At 38.6% G+C, this 23,144-nt stretch overlaps 3 protein-coding genes across 3 annotated transcripts in view; 2 read left to right on the forward strand and 1 right to left on the reverse strand.

The window, feature by feature from the left end:
• The window catches only part of LOC113673029 (ubiquitin carboxyl-terminal hydrolase 24), a 40,994-nt gene extending 33,919 nt beyond the window's left edge, over positions 1 to 7,075 (forward strand). The window contains exons 55-64 of the mRNA XM_027189377.2: positions 9 to 122; positions 669 to 768; positions 1,333 to 1,452; positions 2,452 to 2,535; positions 3,199 to 3,307; positions 3,431 to 3,549; positions 4,095 to 4,208; positions 4,795 to 4,860; positions 5,254 to 5,323; positions 5,773 to 7,075. Of these exons, the coding sequence (XP_027045178.2) occupies positions 9 to 122; positions 669 to 768; positions 1,333 to 1,452; positions 2,452 to 2,535; positions 3,199 to 3,307; positions 3,431 to 3,549; positions 4,095 to 4,208; positions 4,795 to 4,860; positions 5,254 to 5,323; positions 5,773 to 6,140 (1,264 nt within the window). The 3' untranslated portion in view covers positions 6,141 to 7,075. The remainder of the gene's footprint in view (positions 1 to 8; positions 123 to 668; positions 769 to 1,332; positions 1,453 to 2,451; positions 2,536 to 3,198; positions 3,308 to 3,430; positions 3,550 to 4,094; positions 4,209 to 4,794; positions 4,861 to 5,253; positions 5,324 to 5,772) is intronic.
• A 1,209-nt stretch (positions 7,076 to 8,284) lies between these two features.
• On the reverse strand, positions 8,285 to 9,124 carry LOC113673030 (octopamine receptor beta-2R-like). The gene has a single exon (XM_089186347.1). It carries the CDS (start codon positions 9,122 to 9,124, stop codon positions 8,285 to 8,287), a length of 840 nt encoding a protein of 279 aa, XP_089042473.1.
• Positions 9,125 to 12,459: 3,335 nt separating this feature from the next.
• LOC113673032 (matrilin-1) overlaps positions 12,460 to 23,144 on the forward strand; it is an 11,368-nt gene continuing 683 nt past the window's right edge. The window contains 11 exon segments of the mRNA XM_089187765.1: positions 12,460 to 12,546; positions 15,038 to 15,055; positions 15,275 to 15,717; positions 15,884 to 16,046; positions 16,908 to 16,931; positions 18,067 to 18,330; positions 18,333 to 18,508; positions 18,986 to 19,145; positions 19,763 to 19,936; positions 22,170 to 22,606; positions 23,074 to 23,144. The exon segment at positions 23,074 to 23,144 is cut by the window's right edge and continues 83 nt beyond it. Of these exon segments, the coding sequence (XP_089043891.1) occupies positions 15,295 to 15,717; positions 15,884 to 16,046; positions 16,908 to 16,931; positions 18,067 to 18,330; positions 18,333 to 18,508; positions 18,986 to 19,145; positions 19,763 to 19,936; positions 22,170 to 22,606; positions 23,074 to 23,144 (1,892 nt within the window). The 5' untranslated portion in view covers positions 12,460 to 12,546; positions 15,038 to 15,055; positions 15,275 to 15,294.

Here is a 23,144-nt window from a genome sequence, read left to right on the forward strand (position 1 = left end):
ATTTTTAGAACCCAAACAGAGGAATGGTGTTCGTGTATTGGAGACATAGTAAAGAACAACAGTGAGGCCTGTGTATGGTTTATCAACTTCCTAGCTGGAGAAAGAGGCAAAGGTTACGTGAGGTACGGTTTTCGAGTCATCTTGCAACATATGTTGTGGGTCTAATAACACCAGCCCTATGATATTCAACACTCTAGGCTCTCGAAATACCTTACTTTGGTTCGTGGCGTTTGCCTCTGTGAGTGGGGTACCTTGTTCTTGAAACATTTTACATTGATCACGTATTGCTTCTTGCCAGTCACACAAATCGTCCACAAGGTTGGCTTTCATTTCCATTCAAACGGACAATTCTTCTCTAGACTGACACCAAATCACATGTATTTCAAAGTAAGGGTTACCTTTCAATAGTGTAGGGAAAGAATTACGTATAATAAATTACCACGATAGGAATCGAACACGACCTGACAACCTACAGTATCTTACCACAAAACCATTGAACCCCTTCTTCTATTCTCACAACAGTGAATTTTTTTAGACGATGTAGATGTTTGGCTATTTGGTTGGCTATCGGTTCTTGCGAAGATCTTTCACTGCGAAGATCGCTTTCATAGTCATTAGATTGTTTGTTTGTGTGTTCTGTCTTTAATTTCGCTTTCTTTCTACTTTAGACCATTCCTCCTGGAATGCCCTTCACAAGAAGTTCGTAAAGCATTTGCTCAGATTCTTGGTCTTACGTTTGAAAGCTATCTACTTCATGGAGGGAGTGTGGTAAGAGACTTTTATCGTTCCTAATAGCACTGGTTTGAAATAATCGTCGGTTTAAGAGGATGAATTACCTAGGTATTTAACTTTCTTTTGTTTCGTTGTGTTTTGACTAGTTTGATGCGTGTAAGTACCTTTTTGTTTTCTTACTTTCTCGCCTTAGTTGCCTTTTCTGCATGAGTGTTCCGAAATAGGCGTGCGTTACTGAAACTGCATAGACTCGAGAAATTGAAAAAAAAAATTACCCATTCCAAATTTAAAAAGAGCGGGGCGAGCCAATTGCACTTAATTTTAATGTATAGATATATTATTTACTGGGTGGAAGGTCTATATGGGAAAGAAAAAACTGTGCCGAAGGTCTTGGGTCTTGGGTACGGCTCAAGGCCGCATTCCAGACAGGGGCACAATAGTTTTCTCATAAGGACCGACTTAGACCGGTAAAAAAACCTTTTTCCGTTTCGTTTTGCCGTAGACTAGCGTTCCATCCAGCGAGAGTCGTTATTCTCCGGTATTGATTTTGAGCCACCTCACTCGAAAGACCTGCCCACTTAAACTTTGTAACCTTTCCAGGTATCTGGACAACTCAATATTTTGATTGACACATTGTTGCATATGTGTGATCGTGATGTGGTAGACAATCACAAATGCTGTTCGGAGTACTTCTGGCTGATGAATCGATACGCCACAATGGTCAGTATACTAGAGGACTTTCCTTTTTTTAATCACTTTCTTGATAAGCAGACAAAAGTGCATTCCTACCTTACCAAACGTTGCACAGTGAATATGTAACTTCTGGGTATGACCCGAGGATAATGATATGATAAGGAGGGTAGTGATTTTTCTCTCAGGGAAGCGGTTGACTGGATACGTACTTTTGATCGTGACCACTAAGTGAACAGAATTTACTCTTCTCGGTGTGAGAAATTCCAGCTGTATGAAAAATTTTTCTTATTACGAACGGTAGGTTTGGTACGGGTTATGGAATACCCATAAGAGATCGTCTAATTTCATGTCCGGAAAATCACTGAACTTAAAAGACAAGAAACACCTTAATTAAAATATCGTTTCCACACAATTTTTAATCTAGTTTCCTCATCGTCGGTCATGAAAAATCTTGAGGAGTATCCTGGAAGAGATCTTGGAAAGCCATTGAACGGATTTTATGCTTGAACGCTTTCAAGTTCTGACGCAAGCAGATTGAAAAATTACTATCCTCTCCTCTAAGTCATTGAACTATGGTTGTGTGTTTCTCCCATTTGTGCCAGCTTCCCCTGATGTTTTGATGAAATGATTGCACTATCGTCCTACGTGACTCTTTTTTCTAACGTTGTTGGCGGGCAGAGAACAACTTTTCGCAACCAATTAAGTTCAAGCAATTTTACCCTCGTGGCCAATCATAAAATAGTCGTTTTAATTGTTTGTCATAAGCTTATAAATGTAAAAGAGTGTTTCCCTAAGATAAGCGCTGAATACATTTTTCCATTGCACTTAATGTTAGTCTGTCAATATGAACCCTTCTCACCCGCATTGTTTAGTTATCTTACGCATTGTTACTTCCCGGTAGAACTGCCTTGTTATATTCTTATAAGTTACAACGTTTGGAGTGAACAGTCAATGGGACGGAAGAAAAATCAAAAGAGGAAAGGAAAAAAATACTAGTCTCAGTCCTTATTACCATTCTCCTTACAGAATCGAAAGACTTGTGAACATCTTATAGCCCAAGCAGCCTTTTCAAAGTTTCTGCATTTCTTGGTCGGACCCAATGCTGAAAATGTGAGTATTTTTGTGAGTTATGTTTGATATCGTAGTTAGGGGAGACGATGGCTGTATGTCGACTGCAGTTTGTGACGCACTAGTAATCTAATTGGTTGTAAATGGTAGTATATCACGTGAGCTCACAATTGGCTTATTTCGAACGTCAGTGGCTCCGCACCTTAGTTTGTTTGAGGGACATAGAGGTCACATGTCTGAGTCCCGTGGACGACTTCTCCAACGTAATTCAGATTTGTATTTTTCACTTCACTGCGAAAGTTACTCGACCATTTTTAAATGGTGGAGTGATCTTCGCAGCGAGATTAAAATCTCGTTACCTTAGTTCAGGTACCATTATTATTCTTATTCACAATCTTGACTGGCACTTTTGTCTGGCCGAGGCCGACTGGGAAGTAACGCTCTGTGATCTTTGTTGTTGTCGCTTGTCTTAATATTACCTGTGCAAGACTAATGAGTACAAATTTTGTTACTTTTGCCTTCTTTATATATATATATATATATATATATATATATATATATATATATATATATATATATATATATATATATATATATCTTTACTGATGTATTTTTACATTTATTCGTTTATTCGCGTATTCATCTATTCAATTGTTTATTTATCTTTTTCATATACGCATAATTACCTTTGTTACCCGTAACTAGGGATCTAACCGGAGGTGGAGCTCAATTCAAGCTCAGGAGTTTACTCATCTGTACAGTGTCCTGGCCACTCTTGTTTGCTCGTGTGATGTTTCGTCACAACTTACCGTCGGTAAGAGCACATCTCCATCGTTTATGCAAGTTTGAAATATCGTTGCAGTTTTGCCACTTGAATGAATGGCAGTCTATCCTTTTAAACGAAACAAATCTTATGATGACCTGTTTTGATTATAAGAACCCAGGTCTTTGCGGCCCATGTTCCTTGAAACTGTTCGTGCTGAATCGCTTATTCCCATGCCTCCTCAAATGGAAGATGCCATCTTCGGGATGAACAGCGACTTTTACATCAAAGAGGTTAGTAACAAAAAAAAAAAGTGATGCACAAACATAACAGAAGTGTTTTGTTTTCTTTGTATTTGGTCAGATTCAATTAGTTTCTTTTTCTTTCAATAAATGATATTACTGTATTTCTTATTTAATGTGAAGATAACCAGTTTCTATGCATTGCAAAAGAGCAACTACTCTTTCTATTTTAACTGTCTGTTGTATTCGATAGCATGGGAAGGTTCGTTGTATTGTTAGTCATATTTTTCTACGTCTTTTTCTTTTACCTTCCCTTCTTTCCTTTTTTTTCTGATATTTTCTTTTGAATTCATATTAAATAATTATTATTTTATTTTATAATTTCTTCACTATTTGTAGAGAAATTGGTGAGGTTTTCGCACATGAGCGCATAACTGGGATAAGCTGACTAAGTAACCCCACCCCCCTTTTTTTTTACCTTCCTTTAGCAAAAGCCCCTGTTTGCAATTTGTAACTGGCCCTGTTTTAAGATGTCATACTTTTCATCATACCGGTAGTAGTATTGTGAGCTGCTGGTTGTTTCATTTATGTATCAGGTGTCTACAGCCATTTGTGACGTCATGGGCACATCACAACAGATTATCAATATGTTCATTCACTGCAGTTGGTGCAACGAACACTTTAGTATCAAAGTATTGCAGCATATCAGGGTACGTCCATGGTATTGTCTCTCTGCTTTGTTTTATTTGCATGTATCAATTTTTTCTTGTTGTCCATGCCCGTTTTTCTAATTTTCGAAATTACTCACATTAACGAACGTACGGACGGACAGACACACAGAATCACTGACTAACCAAAGGACCTACCGACTGACTGAAAAGCTGGCTGACTAACTGTTTGATTGATTGATCAATTGTGCGATTGACCGAGTCTTACGCAACAACTTGCAAGAAGTCAAATTAATTTAACAATTTGGCCGAGGATCCATGTCGAGCAGACATCCTGTATTGCTGTATTAACACCTTGTGTTACTATATCGACGCGAAACGGCAAGATCCGAAAGGTTTCTTAGGACTTACTCTACTCTTGTGGGTTTAACAATTTAACGTTGTGTTACAATTTTTTAAATATATCCAGACTTGACATACTGATTAAGGGGACACTAATTTGAGCCCTACCCTTGTCCGCTGAACGCTGGTTTCATTGTTGAACCAAATGGAGGGAAAGGCAGTTCGGAAAAGAACTGAATGAATACTATATTTTTGCAAAGCACACTGATATGCGTTTATTTCACAGGCCCTCCTCGCTACTGTTTCCGCCAATGACATGAGGAATTTGTTTGGTGCCCTACTTGATTTACTGGTAAACAAGACTCTGATGTTGTGTAGAATGCACAGTCCCTTGTAGCACCTCATTAGAAATTCAGACTCAGAAGCTAAGTAGAATGGCACAGCAGAAAACAACTCAAAACACAAAACATGTTACATTAACGTTGGAAAGTAGGCGATTGATTATTTTCATTTGCTCTCCTGACTTAGCCATAAGTTCTGACACGGGTACGTTAGAATACTGACGATGGTCTCCGTACGTGAGTTTGATCTTAAGTAACTTGTATGACCATTAAAGCAAGAGCCTTGAGCAATTAGCGGTCAATCAATGCATGAATGATGCAGAAATTCGGTAATGATGTATATTTACCTGAAACTTACGCTATTCTTTTCTTGTAAGTTTTCTAAGTCGCGTTACTTTCAACAGATGGTCGAGGATCCTTTACAGTTGTTGCGAATAAAATGTGTGGCCGATGAACAAGGAGATGGCGTCTTAGGTGAGTTTTTTAGCGAAAACTTTCCGTAGGATGGTGGAGAAGTTTGTTAAATTATGTGCTCTGCTTCCTTCAATTTTCGTCTTTATCACGAGAGGCTTGGTGACCTAGTACATAGTGCCTTACCCCCACCCGGAGAAAATAAAGAGGCGGCGGCAAACTTTCAGCGAAACTTGAGAAAATGGCGGGGTAGGGGTACGATGGACTAGCATCCCATATGCTTAGCAGTGATAACTTCTCACCATAAGGGAGCAGTAGGCTCCTACGCTTCACCTGTAACGTTTTTCAGCCATTGTCTTTAAAACAATGCTATTGATTGCACGTTTGAGGTTAGTAGTATGGCTACGCCCATTTTCGGGTGACCATTTATGGTAACGAAGAACAACTGTAGCCGACGATCTTTCTGTTTTACGTTTGGTCCTAAGGATGAGCTATGCGTATTTGTTTTCCAGCGGTTATCAAGACAAGTAACACGACTGACAGTCGCCGGGCATACCAGTGCATTAAATTCCTGGTTCAGTTGGCAAATAAATGTCCGCAAGCTAAAGATTACTTACTTCAAAATTCGTCACGCTGGCAGTGGGCCGTGCAATGGCTCAAACGAAAAATGAACGAGCATTACTGGGCCCCACACACCACGACCTCCAATGAGTACTCGTCCAGCCGAACATTCCAACGAACTTCGAGCGCTGCCGACACACTCGCCGAAGCTACAGCTTTGCTTACCGAACTCGAAGCGAAGGACGGCGAAGCTAATACGTCTGAGGAGTTAGACGACACAACGACAAGCGAAGACTGGGAAAAGGAAATGACAAGTTGAGTAGAGCTAGAAAATATCACAGTGGAGGAGAACGGAGGTCTTGGCAGACGATACAGTACAAGTTAATAGCAAAGAACAGTAACACCAGAGGATTTGTTGCAAGTACTTATCTTCAGATTCGGTACTCAGAATTTACCTCTTCGTTCCCATTTTCCTTCCTCTTATTTTCTCAAGAGAGAAGTCCTATGTGTTATGGATAGTGATAAAGACCACGTTTTCGCAGGCCTGAAAAGATACAGTGAAAGGAAATGACTCTGTTATTTTCTTGAAACGTGGTGTTGATTTGCTGCAGATGCTTCCCATGAGGCGAAACATTTTATCTCATTGGCGACCGAGACTTCCTTTCTACTTTCTGACTGAACGCGATCGCACACGCACACATATCTATCGTAGACTAGCGAGCTCAGGCCCCAATCTTTCTTTCATACCATTATATCAGAGCATTTTCCAATGTTGAGGACACTGTTGTCCCAGGTGGCCGTTGTACGACGTAAATTGTCCTCACGTCTTTCGTTACATTGGTCGCACTAAAGTAAACAATTCCTCGTGAGAGTGATTTTATCGCGCCTACTGAACGAAATCCAGCAACACGCGCTAAATAGTCGAATTTAGACGAAAAAAAAATGATAGAATTAGGGCCCAGTGGTTTCTGATTGAGAGTTAACATTTCATAAGTATAATAAATTGTCCTTAAATTGCCTCCTCTCGGAAAGTTTTGTTATTTAACGCCTTGCGTTAGTACTGTTCCTTGGTGGTGGAATTGCCGCCGTTCGTGACTGCTAGCCTTTCGTCCACTTTGCGGTAATCTAGAACCAATTAGAAGTCCCTACATTTTTCACACTAGCAATGCTATTTCAAAAGGATAGTCTGAAAATGCATTGGAGTTATATTCCTGAACTGAAATAAAATACAATAAATTAATTCATGAATATAAAGATATGAAAATCATACATGTGAACTGCGGATAAAGAAATGAATATGGAAGCGACCTTCGCAGTTATGAATACTACCAAAGCAGTAGTGAAAATAAGTCCTGATTCTGGAAAACAATTCCGCTGTGTTAGATCGAAATGTTTCTTTTCAAAGAGAAATCGAGTAAATCCTGCGGTCTTTTCGTATTCACGTCGTGAGATTATTCCGAAAGCTTCCGAAATGTCTCAGACTCTTTTAGGTACCCGAAGTTTACTGTTTTTGTTAGTAATGATATTCAAAACTTTTAATCCGTAGCTGAAGTGTTATATTTGTTGAAAGATTCAATTGACTAAAACACGAACCCTAGACGTGTTAAAGTCGTCATCAAATACAGCAAACACTTCCACTCTGGCCTGTAGATTTGCAATAAAGCTACTAATGTTCAAGTTAAGGTTACTGGCAGTAAAATTAGGTCAAAGTCTTCAAAATCCTAGATATAACACGAGATTCGACAGACCGCATTGACACGCGCTTAAATGAGGTGCGAAAACTGAATTTCTTGAAGCCGAAAAACTCGAGGTTTGTTTTTACGCGAGTCACCTAAACGAACTGATTGGGTTACGGGTTTGTTGGATTTTAGTGAAAATCGGCTAGAATGTTCTTCAGATATTAACACATTAAATCGTGTGAGGCTTTTACGAAATTCGCGACAAAATCCCTCATAACTTTCCGGAACGCGACAACCTAAAAATTTTCTTTCGTCAAACTTAGAAATAGATTTTCTCAGGAACCAGTCGGAATATCGAAAAAGCCCCACACTATTTGTCAGCCTATTATCTGCTGAGTCCTAAAGTTCAATTACCTTTAATAACTCGGGGTTGATATCGCCGGACATACACGTTACATTTGCCATAAGCACTACTTCGACTGAATTCTACAAGCATCTTTAACACGAAGTACTAATTTTCTCCTCTCTTGATTAAGATATAAAGCATGATAGAGCCGTTAACCTTGGTTAACTTGAGGACTTTACTAGAGGAAGAAGGTTTTCTATTGTTTCTCTTGCACTCTTTGTCGTTTGTTTGGCCTGAGTTAGTGTAATTCAGGAGATAGATCAAATTACTTCTAATGTTTACCAAGTTTTTCGATACTTGTACTATTGTAAGTGATAGTGAATGCAGCTGCAAACATGTGCCTCTCATTTTCATTTTGATCATTCTTCCCGTTAGGTTTTATTTTGCACACCAAATTCGTCTTTTAATCTCCTTCTTTACGTCTCTCTTAAAGAAAGAGTAAGCTAATGGGTTGACGGCAGAGTTTAGCACTAAAATAGGGATTTTATAGTGAACATCATTACATGGTTTTGGACCGTCACTGAATAAGTACACAAAAGAACAGCGCATGTAAAGACTGTAACACAGGAGAAATATTCCTACCACTACTCCCGTCATTATAACAACTGACTTTTCCCTTTTCTTACGAGAAAACTTATGGTTGAAACTTAACTGTTTTGCTAACAAGCGAGTTGTTTGATCATGTTTACAGAGAATTTGTAACATAGATAGAAAACAAAACACACATATGATAGTTGGAAGGAATTCAAAGATGATTAGAGTTAGGATACTAAGAAACTTGAGGCCAAATGGACTTTCAACAAATTGTGGCAATGCGTAAAATGCTCGAGATACAAACGGAAGTGACCAAGATAGGGAAAGCATTTGAATGATACGGCGACGTGTCATGAGTGTCAAGTATTTTAAAGGTTGAACAACGGCAAGGAAGCGATCCAGGACCAAGCTACACAAGTTCATCACGGACGCAAAGGCGAAAAAGTTTCTAACAATGTACATCATGTTATCTTCTGAGTTGCAACCTGCCACCTTGTTGCAGACAAACAATGTAGGAACCACTGTTATCCCGACACAGAGATCTGCCAGAGCGAGTGAAACGACAAACGCGTTGGTTTTAGTTCGAAGATTTCGTTTGCTAGTAACAAGGAAGATAATAAATCCATTCCCTGTTATCGTCAGAATGGAAAGAAACCAGCCAACAATCCAAAACCAGGTTTCCATTTTTTCGTCACCCTTGATGTTTCACCCGATTGTAATCCAGGATGTTGAGAAAATTAATATAGTTATTTTCTTCTCTTTGTCGACGCGTTTACATAAGCCGGAGTGGTTCAAAAGTTACCTTTTATTACCGAAGACAAACATACAACAACTACTGTAATGACTGTGCACTTTTCATGATGCGGAATGCAATTCTGGATTTCATTAAGAAGCATGCGGTTTTTTTTGTTTGGTTTTTGTTTGTTTGTTTTTTTTTTTAACAACACCTGTAGACGTTTGAAAAAGCTGATTCTCTTATCTTGGTTATGACTCACCGAATATAACTGCAGGTGTCAAAAAAATTGTTCAGCCAACCAGTGAGAGTACTCTAACAGTATAATTTCCTGCTATGGTAATGGTGCATTAGTAAAAATATTCTGTAATACTGTCATCTGCTTTGTAAGTAAACACTGTCAGATGTTATATTGAAATTAACTGTTCGAGTTGGCCAAGTGTTTGGGCACCTTTTGATAGATAAATGGCTTTACCTTAAAGTTATTTGTTTTTACATAAGCTAAGCTATTATTTTGGCTCCGCTCTGGGTAGAGTAATTTAATCGGATAATCGATTAGCCATTAGCGTTACTGCTACCTGTCATAATTGGCCAACGGTGAATGAATATCATTTGTTAACTCAGTCAAAACATTGAACATTAATCAAGAAAGGCGGGCGGGCAAGCTCCTACTAAAATGAAACCAAAAAATTGAGAGAATATGAGATCGTGTAAGTTCCCTCTAAGTTGATAAGCTGAGTAAATACCATAGAAATATTCAACGAACCATACCACTTTCGATCAACTTTTAGCGCACGGATAACAAGCAGGCGAAAAAACGCCACAGGGCAGCTTTGGTAATATTCTCAAGCTTGAATACCTAAATTTATCGTGCAACATCATCAATTATTTTTAAAAAAAGCTGCCTGCCACAAATGAATCAAAGTGGTCTCCATATTTATATGCTATATAAACTATGAAAAAGGCGTTCTTTGGTTAAAAATGGTATTCTTCGCCAAACGTAAGCTTGAATTTTCAGTCTGATCTCTGTTAAATACTAAGATGTTCATAAGAAGGACTACAAAAATTTGAAAAAATTGTAAAACAATATAATGTGGAGCTTTTTGGCATTTTAAAGGAACACAGTGTCGTTTGGCGACAGATTGGAATTCTTGCCTGCTTCACTGGTATTAACAGGGTGTAAGGATTCAAAGCAGCTTTTCAGTCGATCAGGAGGAGCAAGATTGGCTCTTAATAAGATGAGTTTGTTCCATATTTTCTCCTCTCTGTTAATTCATTAAATTGGCTCTGATCCCAGACGTTAAGAATTTAAAATTGACTATAGTCCTGGGTCGGCAATCAATGAACTCGATTGGGGTTTTCATTATGCAGGATCAATTTTATTGATTTTGTCGAATTGATCGAAAATAAACTCTCCTCAAAAGTCAGTTTCCTGGAAGGAAAACAAATTGGGCAAACCTCGATCAAAGAAAGTTTCAAAGTAACTCTACATGGCAGTAACGTTATTAAATCGTCTCTTTTCATTAGCGCGTAAAATTTATAGAGGGATAACGGAAAAACCGTAAAACTAAGTAATTCCTGCTAACTGCATCCGGTGCTGTTTTTGCAGCGCATATTTGAAACATATAAAAAAAAAAGTGAATGACATGTTTAATGTATTCGCTCTTTTTCCTGCCACATCGGAGCCTTTCAAAGACCATTGCTGTAACAGCACTGGTTTTAACCGATCCCTAAGCCCAAGGAATAATTTTCCTTGTTAGTCAAAGGGGTTGTCGGATGCACAGTGTGTATTGGAAATGTATGGTTAGTTAACAGACTTATTTTTCTCTTGCTGCGGTTGGTCTTCATCTCAATTAACAACTTAACGACTGCGAATATATGAATGTTATATATTTGGACTGCGGATTATGCCTCAAAGTAGTAGTGAAAATAAAGCCTACAAAAATTTTTTTCAGGCTTCGTTCTGCCCTCTGCTTAATTAGTGTTCATTGTTGCGAAGATCACTCTCATCTTCATTTATTAAATTAACTCGTTGCATAGAGAATAATACATGGGCGCGCGTAGATATGGAATTTCTCTTCGAGTGTTGAAGTCGATTGCTCACGAATGAGCGCAGCGAACGAGTGAGATGTCGAGTTCAACACGAGAAGAACAATTTCATATCTACAAGCAACCATGAATTATTTTGTTTATCGTATAAACACAATAGCCCTTTACTGAGAAGAAAAGCCGACTTCATTAATGAAGAAAAACAAATGAATCGACAATCCCAAATAACAATAGTAGAGTGAGTTGGCGCTAACCCTTAAGATGGAAAAGCTCTTGAATCATGATTACAAAAAAAACAATGGTCCTAATTTTCAATTTACAAAATTCTCATTTATTGACTTTGTCCTTACCGACAGATTAAGTCTTTCAGGTAAACGGGCAAAGTCGGCCAGTAAATCTTCCAGTTGCCGATTTTCATTTTCAGCCGCGAGAAATGCCAACACCAAAGCCACTGAATACGTAATTTTCGGTTTTTCTTTTTGTGACCTGACCGAGTGGCGCCAAAGGCGAGTGACGTGTCAGCAGCTGATTGGCAATATCAACACACGAAAGAAAATACGATTTTTTTTCACGTGTGTTGTTACGGCTTTTCTCAGGGCCTGAAATCCCTGTTGAACACCGCAGTTTATGTGATAAAACGAAATAATTATTCCATACCCGATACAGAAACACGACGTCAGCGAAAAGTTAGTGAATGAATTTATGACATAATCCCTTGATGAATAAAGCTGTTGTTTTATTTGATCGAAATGGAATGTTAAAGTCACTTTTCTTCTCATAAAGGCCCTAAGCGAACCATCACACGGAATCAAGGCCATCCTTTCCAGTTTCATTTTGGTCAAAGTGACTGGAGGTCACATTCAGATATATGGTTGGCTCGGAGAGGTTGTCTTTACAACGAACCTTTCCAATGATCACTGTTTACATACCATATAAATTCACAGTATCCCTGTTGTTATCTTTTTCGAGCTACTAAATAATACACACTAGTGGGGGTTGTCCTGTTATTTTTCAATTTCACCTGGGACTAGAAGTTTTCTTTATAGCCTTTTGACTTAAGTAAACAAATACCCTTTTGTTTCGTGGGCAACTAAATAGAATGAGATTTCTTTGAAAATCACCGAACCGGTACTCACCCCAAATGCGGGTTAATACAGTTAAAAGGCGCTTTCGTCATTATGGGACCAAATCTACGCTTCCAAACAATAAGAGCAGATAACACAATCGTAAATTCACATAAATTGGAGAAACTTTCCAATTGTTATTAGTGGGAACTCATCTGCACAGTTTACTGAAGGCACAATCAGCCATCACATCTTGAAAGGTGAGTCTCGTGCTCTTTCGCTAACGGTTTTATTCAGACTGACGATGAAATATAAACTTTACTCATCATTTTTCGGTCGATTTCAAGATGCCGAGGACGAGATTTTTCTTTTTCTAAAAACTATAACCTGGGGCTAAATAAAGTGAAGCGAACTCAGCAACACTTCAGTTTGCTTCAAGTAGTCAGTCATCCAGTTCTCTTTCTACTGTCTTCTCAACGAGTGTAGCACAAAATTATGTTTTTAAAAATAAGTATATTTCATTCTATCGGTAATAGTGCTAGAAAGAAATTGAACACCCGTAGGTCTTGACTTCAGAAGTTCAGAGTATTCAGTCGCCCAAACTAATTGAGTTAACTTCCAAACACTAAGGTTAATTGTCCGTCGAAAAGCTTGTAAATTATTTTCTCATCCTTTAAATGGTGCGCCGAGGCAACCATTATCGAAAAGAAGTGTTCAAAGAGAGAATTTTCACAAGTGCATTTGCTTTCACTCTTTTTTACCAACAAAAGTTTGCATTATATATTGAATGGTGTTCCAGTCCAACAAACGATTGCTTTTACATTAGCATAATGGATAACACTGTTGATGAGTGACAAAGGAATGATCTTGTTCCTTGATTTCCAATACAAGGGGAAAAAATCCAAATTTTATTGCAGTTGTAACTAGGTTGGCCAATGATAAATGTTACCGAGACATGATAACACTGAAAGAAGTTTATAGGTCGAAGGGTTTGCTGTGAAGTGATCAATCAGTACAAATTCAATTTGTAAAGCTGTCGCAAAGTCACAAATCATTTGAATATAATCCCATCCCACTAACATGGCTGGCCACTTACACCGAAAACTATCCACATTGATTTGCACTCAACACTGATTGTAATCCAGTAATTCATGCAAGAAACTTGGTCACCATTTTCATTTACAGGGAGGTTTAAGGCACATAAACCTAAAGTGAAGGGTGTTTCTTAGAAGCTGTAGCGTTGCTATTCTGGCATCACATCAAAAGAAACTACGATCAAAATTTGCTGCGAACTGAGTTAGTTTTCTCATATGGTTTGTACTTCATAAGAAACAAACGAAAAAGTGTGATAGTATCGATCTATCAAAAAAGCGGGATTTCTGGCTAATGGAGTCATTTAGAGGCTCCTTAAAAGCTGCACCCTAAAAAAGGCCAATACACCCTTAATCAGCCTTTGGTTCGTAATCAACGACCCGAGAGCTCTTTGGAAAGTCACCGCTCCGTGTAGAACGCAATCCGACCGCGGAGTAAAAAACGTATGATAAAAGCATTTGCATCATCTTGGCGCCTCATCACAACCAAGGCGGATGTGAAATGATGATTAAAAATACATGTTCAGCACATAGTGCTAATAAATTGAATTCGTTCTATACTTCAGTAACACATCTCGTTAGGAAGGTATCTCACCAACAATGATGAGTCGTTAATCTGCAACCTGTTTCGTTTATTCAGCGACCTTAAAAATAAATTGAAAGGCTCCGACCGTTAGAGATTTAAAAAATGTTTTTTACTGGTACATTAGTTTTTTGTCGAAGACAGATGTGTCGACAAAAGCGTGCTGCGTGCCAGTAATTCATTCTTCCTTTCTGATTTTTTCATTAGATATCGTTCGATATCATTAAACTATTGCATCTACAATGGTATGATTTGAAACTCGCAATGAGTAATCCTATAAAGTTTTCATCAGTTTATCGTTTAAACTTAAAGGCTTATAAACATCACGTCTTCGGTGTGGTCAGTAATAAAGCGTAACTGAATTAGCAGAAAACGTCTGTGATACTTATGAAAATTATCACCAATTGAGGATATAATTAGCATTTTTAATCTTTTCTATGCATTAGCGGATTATAACTAGAGATTCATTTTGGTCCAGCGTTACTCTTCAACTTGTTTAACTTGCTACTCATTGTCATTGTGTTCCAGAGTTTGAGCCCTCGTTGATGATGAAAACTTTTTGGGTTTGTATCATCTTAACTTTAAGCCTGTCTTCAGGTAGGAAGCATTTATGTGCACCTATTTCGTTTAAAGCCTCAAATAACAATGAACTTCCTTTTATTATTACTGATATTGTTATTGCCATTGTCCTTTTCCTTGCCCTTGTCATTTTCATTCAGTAAATTATTTGAACACAGCTTTAAGCCTGATCATCCGAATAAGAAAATTCTTAGGAAGAACTGTTGTCAGAATTAGTGAACGACTGAAGAATTCTATTCGCTACCTCCGAAAGCAGTCGTTCTGATGAATACACTCATTCGGACGATAAGATTACACGATCGTTTTCATAATTATAAGTATCGTTATTATCATCAGGTTTCATTTTTACACCAATTTAACATCTCTAAACGGGTTGTTTCACTTCAGGCGTAAGGCTACCCACTGGTCAAACCACCCTGCGATCCATTATAATGGTTATTTCGCATTAACTTTGTGAGGGTTATAACTGACAGTTTCTGATTCCTTTCTCTCTTTCAGATTTATCTCAGGCAGAAGGTTTGTTATTTTACGCTTTTCCTTTCGTTTATGTATATTTTACTAAATCATTAGCGACACATATCATATCTAAAGAGTTTCTTGGACATACATTTACGTCGTACACTATATTTTAGGGCAACATTTAGTTAAGCTGTGGTTACGCGCAACAGAACAGACACAAGGTGTTTATGTCGACCTTATTAAACATAAGTATTAATACAATGTCACGACTGGTAGGTGGCTGTCGAGATCAAAAGATGGATATTGCTATTCTGGCTGACGTATCTAAAAGTATGACACCTGAGGAGCGAAGCGATCAGATAAAACTGATCAATAAACTGGTGGAAAAGAAAGGCGTTTCTTTCTCAGGAAATCATTTTGCTTTCATGACCTTTGCAAAGGAAGTCATTATTGAGAGCAACTTCAACGATCAGTCATACTACGAAGAAGGCAAATTAAAAGACTTAGTTCAGGAGAAATCAAGCGTGATACCTAAGTTCTGGGGAACACGTATAGATCTCGCCATGGATCTTGCCGCCAAAGAGTTGTTCAGCGAACAAGGAGGAGACAGGCCTGACGCTAAGAACGTCCTAGTCATGTTTACAGATGGAAAACCTGTTAAAACAAAGTGGGATGAACGACCTGATATACCGTTTGAAGATTTCCTGGAGGCATTAGAGGTAATATAACTGACTGCTACACTTTGTTTACTCTCTTTTGAATTTGACTTTCAAAGAGAAAACGCGAAAAGAGTTAAATTTAAATCAGTTTATCAAACCGGTTTAAGATTGATCCTTCGGGTCAGTTCTTGAACTTGATGAAGTCAAACTTATGTTCTTTCAACAGAGTAAAGATGTGAGCATAATTGTGGTAGCAGTCGGTGAAAAAGTATTTCAAGAAAAAACAACAATGTCCAAGATTGCTGGCACGCCAAAGGGAGAACTCCTTCTGTACCCCAATTTTGATGATCTTACCGGACATTTGGACGATATCGTGAAAGCTACTTGTGGTAAGTTGTCTTTATTATTTGTTTAATATTTCAGTGAGTTAAGAATAGTTGTGACTGCGCCAGAAGAAAGTATACCTAAATAGTAATGCTTCCCGCGTAAAGGTCCATTAGCCTTCACTTTCAGTTAGCCGTCCGGGGTTGGGCTATCCGTTAAACGAACTCACCCGCTGGTTTAACTTTTGAAGCAATCTCAATATTCTGTCATTTTTTGTTTTGTCGACCATTTTATGGCTTAGGCCTTTGGGTTTTTTTTACATAGCACAACAGGCTATCTATCCATTAGGTCGTTTTTAGGTGGGACAAACCGTAAGAACGCTTTTTACGTCAATAACCGTTACAATCAACCATCCGTTACTTGTTATCACTTGTTTAACGAAAAACGTTCAGAAACGTTTTCACCATGCACGCCACGATTGCGATCAATTTTTCAAGACTGCGAGGTTTCTAATATCCTGGTTTTAATTGACGGTCATCACCCAGGAAACGGCATCAAGTTCAAGAGAACAAGAATGTTTAAGGATTTAGTTTACGAATACTATTTGTAAAGGTAACACTAATCGACAGCTCTGATACAACTAGGGAATAATGAGGTGACCTATGGGTTAGCTCACTGAGCCCCAATTCGAAAGGCCTAGGTTTTAGACCTGATTTTAAAAATATGCGAGAAGTAGTTTCATAGCTGGTAATCTATGTCTTAATTCTAAGAACACCATCGACGAGGGTAACATTCTTCTTTTATCGTAATAGTTGTCATTGTCATCATCTTAACGTTATCGCTATCATTATTAGCATAAGAATTGTGAACAATTAATGATTATCGAGAGACGATTATCTGAGCTACATCTTTTTTTTTCTTTTCAGAGACACTTGTACCTAAGCCGGAAGGTGTGTAATTTTCGCCTTTTTTTTTCTTTCGGCGTAAATTAGATGCTACGTGTTTCGTAGCTGACGAGTGCCATCAGTATAGAAAAAATGATAGACATGTGGGATCAATATCAGTATCTGGGCAACTGCCCACCTACCCCTCCCTTAACCCAACATTAACCTTAACTCGTTGTCAATTGACTGTTGTTGAGGGAGGGGTAGGTGGGCAGTTGCCCAGATACTGATATTGATCCGACATGTGTATACTTGGGTATTGATACACTTAGGGAGTTCGGAGAGTACGGCTGAAGAAGGATAGTCGAGAGCAACCCTCAATAAACGCTTGCTAGTAGAACCAGTTCTTTTCCCAAGTAGCCCAATGGTGATTGAATACGATGCTCAGAGAATTCACGATATAGAGTACAAAAGGATCTTTTTGGCTGATTAAAACGGGTATTTTTAAGCTGGATCTTTTCAGCTGGTGTATCTCAAATTCTTTGAGACAATTCACTTCTTTGATTAATCAATACATCCAAACTCAAGTAGAAATCGTGGCGTGTTAGAAGTAATACATCCTTACAGGGCTTTTGAATCTTCATAATGAATTTAAAATTGTTCTGTACTTTCCTACATAGCGACCAGCACGTAGGTAGCGTACTAAATGAACATCACTAAGAAATGGGACGTGGATGGGCGAATCCCCTAATGTGTACGGCTCTGATAACTACTGCTGACTGCTAGGCAAATAACACAGACAAGATATTACACGACTGCGTGTGGATTTGAATTTAATCTTGGAGTGTTAATAGTATCTCTTACCACAGATTTTATCGACCCGTGTAGTTGAAAGCCAAGCATGACATTTCAGTTTATCGCGTAGTTATTGATAACCCTAAGCGAAGACCTTCAAATCTGAAACAGGACTGCGCTGGAGTGAAACCAATTCTCAATAAAACCGCTTTTTTCGGGTGCATTTTCGATATCTATACAATGAAGGGATAAATGCCATGATAGTTAGTTGCGACCAGTGCACGTGCTATACTACAACACCTATACGGGCATGCAGGCCAGCCGTTTACTCTCTCAGAGTGTGTTAATAAGTGTGCAGTCGAATTTTCAAATTAAAAATCATTGATAAAAATGATATCATCGGTAGGTAAGTGTCCTGATCAAAAGATGGATATTGCAATACTGGCCGACGTATCAAAAAGCATGGACAGGCGGCAGCGAAGTAAGAAGATAGAACTGATCAATGAGATAGTGGAAAAGAAAGGCGTTTCCTCATCAGGAAATCATTTTGTTCTCGTCACCTTTGCAAAGGAGGTCGTTATCGAAAGCAACTTCAACGATCAGTCATACTTCGAGGAAAACAAATTGAAAAACTTAGTTCAGGAGAAATTAAATGTGATACCTAAGTTCTGGGAACACGAACAGATCTGGCCATGGATCTCGTCGCGAGAGAGTTGTTCACCGAACAAGGAGGAGACAGGTCTAATGCTGAGAACTTCATAATCATGTTTACCGATGGGAAACCTTTTAAGTCAAAATGGGATGAACGACCTGATATACCGTTTGAGGATTCGTTAGAAGTTTTAAAGGTAAATATAATTGAATTCTGAAGTTCACCTTAATACCTTGATGTATTCAGTAAAATTTAGTGCTCTCTTCTTCTCATATATCTTCCATTCAAATAAGGATAGAGAGCACCAGGGTTTAGTAGTCTTCCCTTTTACAGGATGCACACCCGTGTAGCAACGACAGTGACGAAATATTTACATTTTCAAAAAGAATTTAAAGGAAAGACCACCAAACAGAGCTTGTGACCGTAAGACACCTACCAAAGCTAAACATGTTTAACAAAGATATTAAGTAAAAAAAATGCAAACGAACTTCGTCAGATTTCTTGTATTGTTCTCATAAACTTCGTGCGATATCTATTACGAAATTTTGTAATCTGCCTTAGAAATTTGGACAAAACAGTCTCGAAGATGATCGTAGTTATCAACTTCCTTACAAATCTGATGCAGCAATCTAGAAATTCATGACCTTGATAAGGTTTCACTCTTTTCTGACAGAGCAAAGGCGTGAGGATAATAGTCGTGGGAGTCGGTAAAGACGTCTATAAAGAAAAAAAGGCGTTGTCAGAGATTGCAGGCAACAATGGAAAAGTGCTTCTGTACCCTGAGTTTGGTGACCTCTCCGAACAGTTGGGAGATATTCTAGAAGCTTCGTGTGGTAAGCTCTCCTTGTTAAATTTCTGTGTATCGATCAACGTTTTCAAAAGAGATGCCAGTAAAGTTTTTCAAGTAAAGATTACGTTGTTGAAAGATCGCGGTCCAATTTACATTCGAAAAAAGAGAAGCCCGAAAAATCTGTAGTTTTGGACATAAACTTATCCCACTGCATTTAACGAATAGAAGATATCAAATGATTTTAAAAAAGATAATTCGTTTACTGCAAATAGAGAGTCAATCTTTTAAGTAGTCTACCTAGTTACCTAATAGACGTTCCGTACTTCGTTAAGAGCAAAAAGCGGAAAAGGAAGGGTAGAGGAAAATAAAGGCAGTAATGACGAGTGCCATAAATAATGTCCATTTTATGTCTCAACGTAGTCTCTAGGTATGTCAAGCCTGAATGATTTGACCCAATCCCGGCACTGAGCGACTGCAATTAGATCGTCGATTTGGGACGTAATGAATAAACATCAGTGACAAAACAACGTGAAATGGTGTATAACTTAACATTTTGAGTGCATTATTGCTTGTGTATTCAGTTGAAAGATTTCACATCTATCTTGCCCTGGTAGCTTCCTAATCAAGTCAAAATCTTGCTGTTATTTTCTCTCCTACAAGTCATCGACGGTGGATACACTGAGTGGTCTGAATCTGAGTGCAGCGTGTCGTGCGGTGAAGGGAAAAAGACACTAACGAGAACCTGCACCAATCCCCCGCCATTCAACGGTGGAAAGGACTGTAGTGAGCTGGGCCCAGCTAAGAAGACAGTTAAATGTAACGAAGGACTCTGTCGTGAGTATTCTTCTTCCTCTTTCAAAAAAGATTCTTCAGTAACAACTTCAGAGCTTAAATATAAGATTTCAGAAATCTGCTTCATCCTGCGACCGCACTTATATATCACATCGTTATTTCACTTGATTCTGTCTTTTGTTTGCCAGTATACTGTTTTTAAAACTTATCCAAACCTTGGTTGAACAGGCGTCAAGAGTGTGAAGCGTGGTGACTTAACAATAGACTCGCCAGACTCCGGATCTAATGATGTGGGTCAAAGTGTTTTTGGGCGTCATTCTCTCACAAAGCCTTTCACCACCGTGGTGTAAAAATAGTTACTGGCGAACCATTAAGGGGGCCTGAAAAAATAAAAAAAATGCTTGGAAGGGAGGGGGTGAGGAGAAGGGCCTAATTTCATGCTGGCATGTATTTTCACTGGCCAAATGGATCACTAGGCTTGTAAGCCGATTATACCTATTTCACCCTTCAACACACGCATTAACTTAAACATTTTACTTCTTCAAATTCACTTTTCGAATCAGATTTCGTTTTGCCTTGCTATGCTTCCTACATTCATTCAAAGTCAAGGAAAGAACAACCTCTAATGAACGCCTTCATTTATATCACATTTACAACAAACAAATTAATCTACACCAGAACAAAAGTTTAAAAAGTGTTAAAGATGTGGCCGCACAATCAAATTCCTTAGACTACTTAATAATGGTAAATTGAAAGATGCAGTGCAGATAAGAGGAGAAACATAAGCCTTGCTTAGCCTCTCGAACAAAGGGTGACTCTCTACAAAGAAAGAGAATAGATTGAAAACACGAGCATGGCCTGATTAACAAATAGAGAAGCCTTAACTGTGCCTCTTCTTAGAGCACTTAGGAAGCGGCTAGAGCACGAAAGAATTGTAAGGAGAAACACGAGACGTAGTCGAGTGTTTCTTTCCACTTCTCGGGTGCTCTAGCCGCTTCCTAAGTGCTTTATATCAGAACAGAGCACATGTCAAGGCTTCTCTATTGGTTTTATAATAAAGAATACGTTAAATTCCCCCCGCATTACTTTCAGTTTTCAAAACAAACTTTATTTCCAAAGCTAGCAATAGTGTCGTCAGCATGCTCTATAAACTCTCACAACGTACGCTACAATAAGCCAATCAGAATCCTTGTTAGAATTATTTAAATAACCTGATTGGCTGTACAAGGCTAGAGCTGTCAAAAATGTCCAACAATCAAAGCTCACACTCAGCATTAGTTTACAAACTGAAATAGTTCGGCAGGTCGAATTTAACACTTTTGCCTAAAGTTTTTTAGTCTCTAATACACAATCTGACAGTAGAATGTTAAGTAAAATCCGGTCGAATTGTGGCTTATAAAAACACGCAAGTGTTTTCACATAACAATTAGGAAAACAAGCTGTTCAAGGCGAGTGTTCTATGAATGAAGACAGCCGGATTCAACGGAACATGAAGATTGCACGGTATGAAAGCGCCGTGAAAATCGGCTGCAGTGACTGATGTGGCCTTCCTCTCAATGTATTGGAAAGGACATCAGAGCAAGCTCTTTGTTGTTCACTCGAAGGGTGGCCGATGTAATTTCTGAGGTATGCTTCACTGACTGCGATGTCTAGAGATGATCCTCAATGTCAGCATGATTGCAGTCGCTCTGACACCGTCATGATTAGTATGAATTTTAACAATTATGCTAGTTTGGCTGCATTTTTCATGATTCCTGTTTTGTTTTTGAACACGAAAATTTATACACTATACGAGTGTTAGCTGTTTTTTATTCTAATTACCGTACGTAAGCTTGCAATCTCATTGAGCGTGAAAACTTTCAAAATTCAGACTGTCCATCTCGTTTTCTCTCCGGGGATTTTCGTCTCTGCTCACGTTATTATAACGCAAATAATGGTGCCTGGCATGTTTTCAAACCTTTGTTTGGCTCTGATCCGAAATTTCACTTTCAACTGAGGAAAAAAAGCTGGAGAGAAGTCCCGGAAAGGGTCGGACATAGTACAATTCGGCAGATGGCAGCTATAGCTTAGCTCTATATGCTCCATCCTCTTACAGAGTACGCTCTTTCAACCAATGACCTGCGTTATATCTGAACTTTATTATAACAATAGATAGAGAGTTAAATGATACATATAGAAATTTCATTGATTCTTCTAAAGAAATTTTAACATTAACAAGATTTCGCTTTGTAAATGGAGTATGAACGATGGGAATTTTTTTTTCGCTTTCTCGCAGGTCCTCCCTGCACAGCTGGACTTGATATAGGAATTGTACTCGACAAATCAAAGAGTATCAAGATACCTAACCTGGAAAAGGTTATAACCTTCTTGGGAAACCTTGTCAAGAAATTCAATCCTGCACCCAAAGCAGATCACTACGGCCTCATCACGTTTAACGAGCAAGCGGAACTGGCGTTTTCCTTTGCAGATTCAAAATACCATAGCAAGAAAGATCTCTTGAGGAGAATAGCCAATGAGCCACTAAAACTGAACCTTCAAACTCGCACCGATCTGGCTTTAAAATTGGCAAAAGACAAGCTGTTTACCAAGGCAGGGGGAGACAGACCAGACAAACCAAATGTCATGATTGTATTAACAGATGGAAGACCAACACATCCTGACAAAAGTTTCAACTTCAAGGAATTTGCTAAGAAACTAGCAAAAAAATTTAAAGTGAGTTATTATTCACTGGAAGTGTCAATCATTATTAATTTCAGTCGTATAGAGGAAATTTACTATGGTAGTACGTGTAGGCTAAAGGCAGGTCGTTGGTCTGTCAATTTTTCGTGCTCCCCATTTACGTCATAAAGTAAATACCACCCCATCTCCTACATCGGCTGGCGCCAGATGTCAATTTTTACTCGTGGATATACATAGCAAAGGAACGAATTATATGGAGATTCCATATGCAAATTCGGCCTCATGAGTCTGGGGAGAGTATGCTTCTTAAAAGATATTGTCCATCAATCAAAACTTAAACTACTCATTTTAGGGGCGGTGGGGGGGTGGGGGTAGGAATCAAATGTCAAGTTCATTTCGCAACCCGAGTACAATAAGTATATTCTAATCATATTCTGGACATTGTATCCGAAAGTTCACAATAATCTCGCCAATTATTTTCGCTCACCTCTCAACAACAGGAAAAGGACGTTAGTACAGTGGCCGTGGGAATTGGCAATAACGTGCAAAAGGAAACCCTGAGGCAGATTGC

This window comes from Pocillopora damicornis, chromosome 11 (genome assembly GCF_964200805.1).
Source record: "Pocillopora damicornis chromosome 11, jaPocDami1.2, whole genome shotgun sequence".
In the NCBI taxonomy this organism is placed as follows: domain Eukaryota; kingdom Metazoa; phylum Cnidaria; class Anthozoa; order Scleractinia; family Pocilloporidae; genus Pocillopora; species Pocillopora damicornis.

Coding starts and splice junctions, on each gene's coding strand:
- LOC113673030 (XM_089186347.1), bottom strand. CDS start 9,124: ATGGAAACCTGGTTTTGGATTGTTGGCTGGTTTCTTTCCATTCTGACG.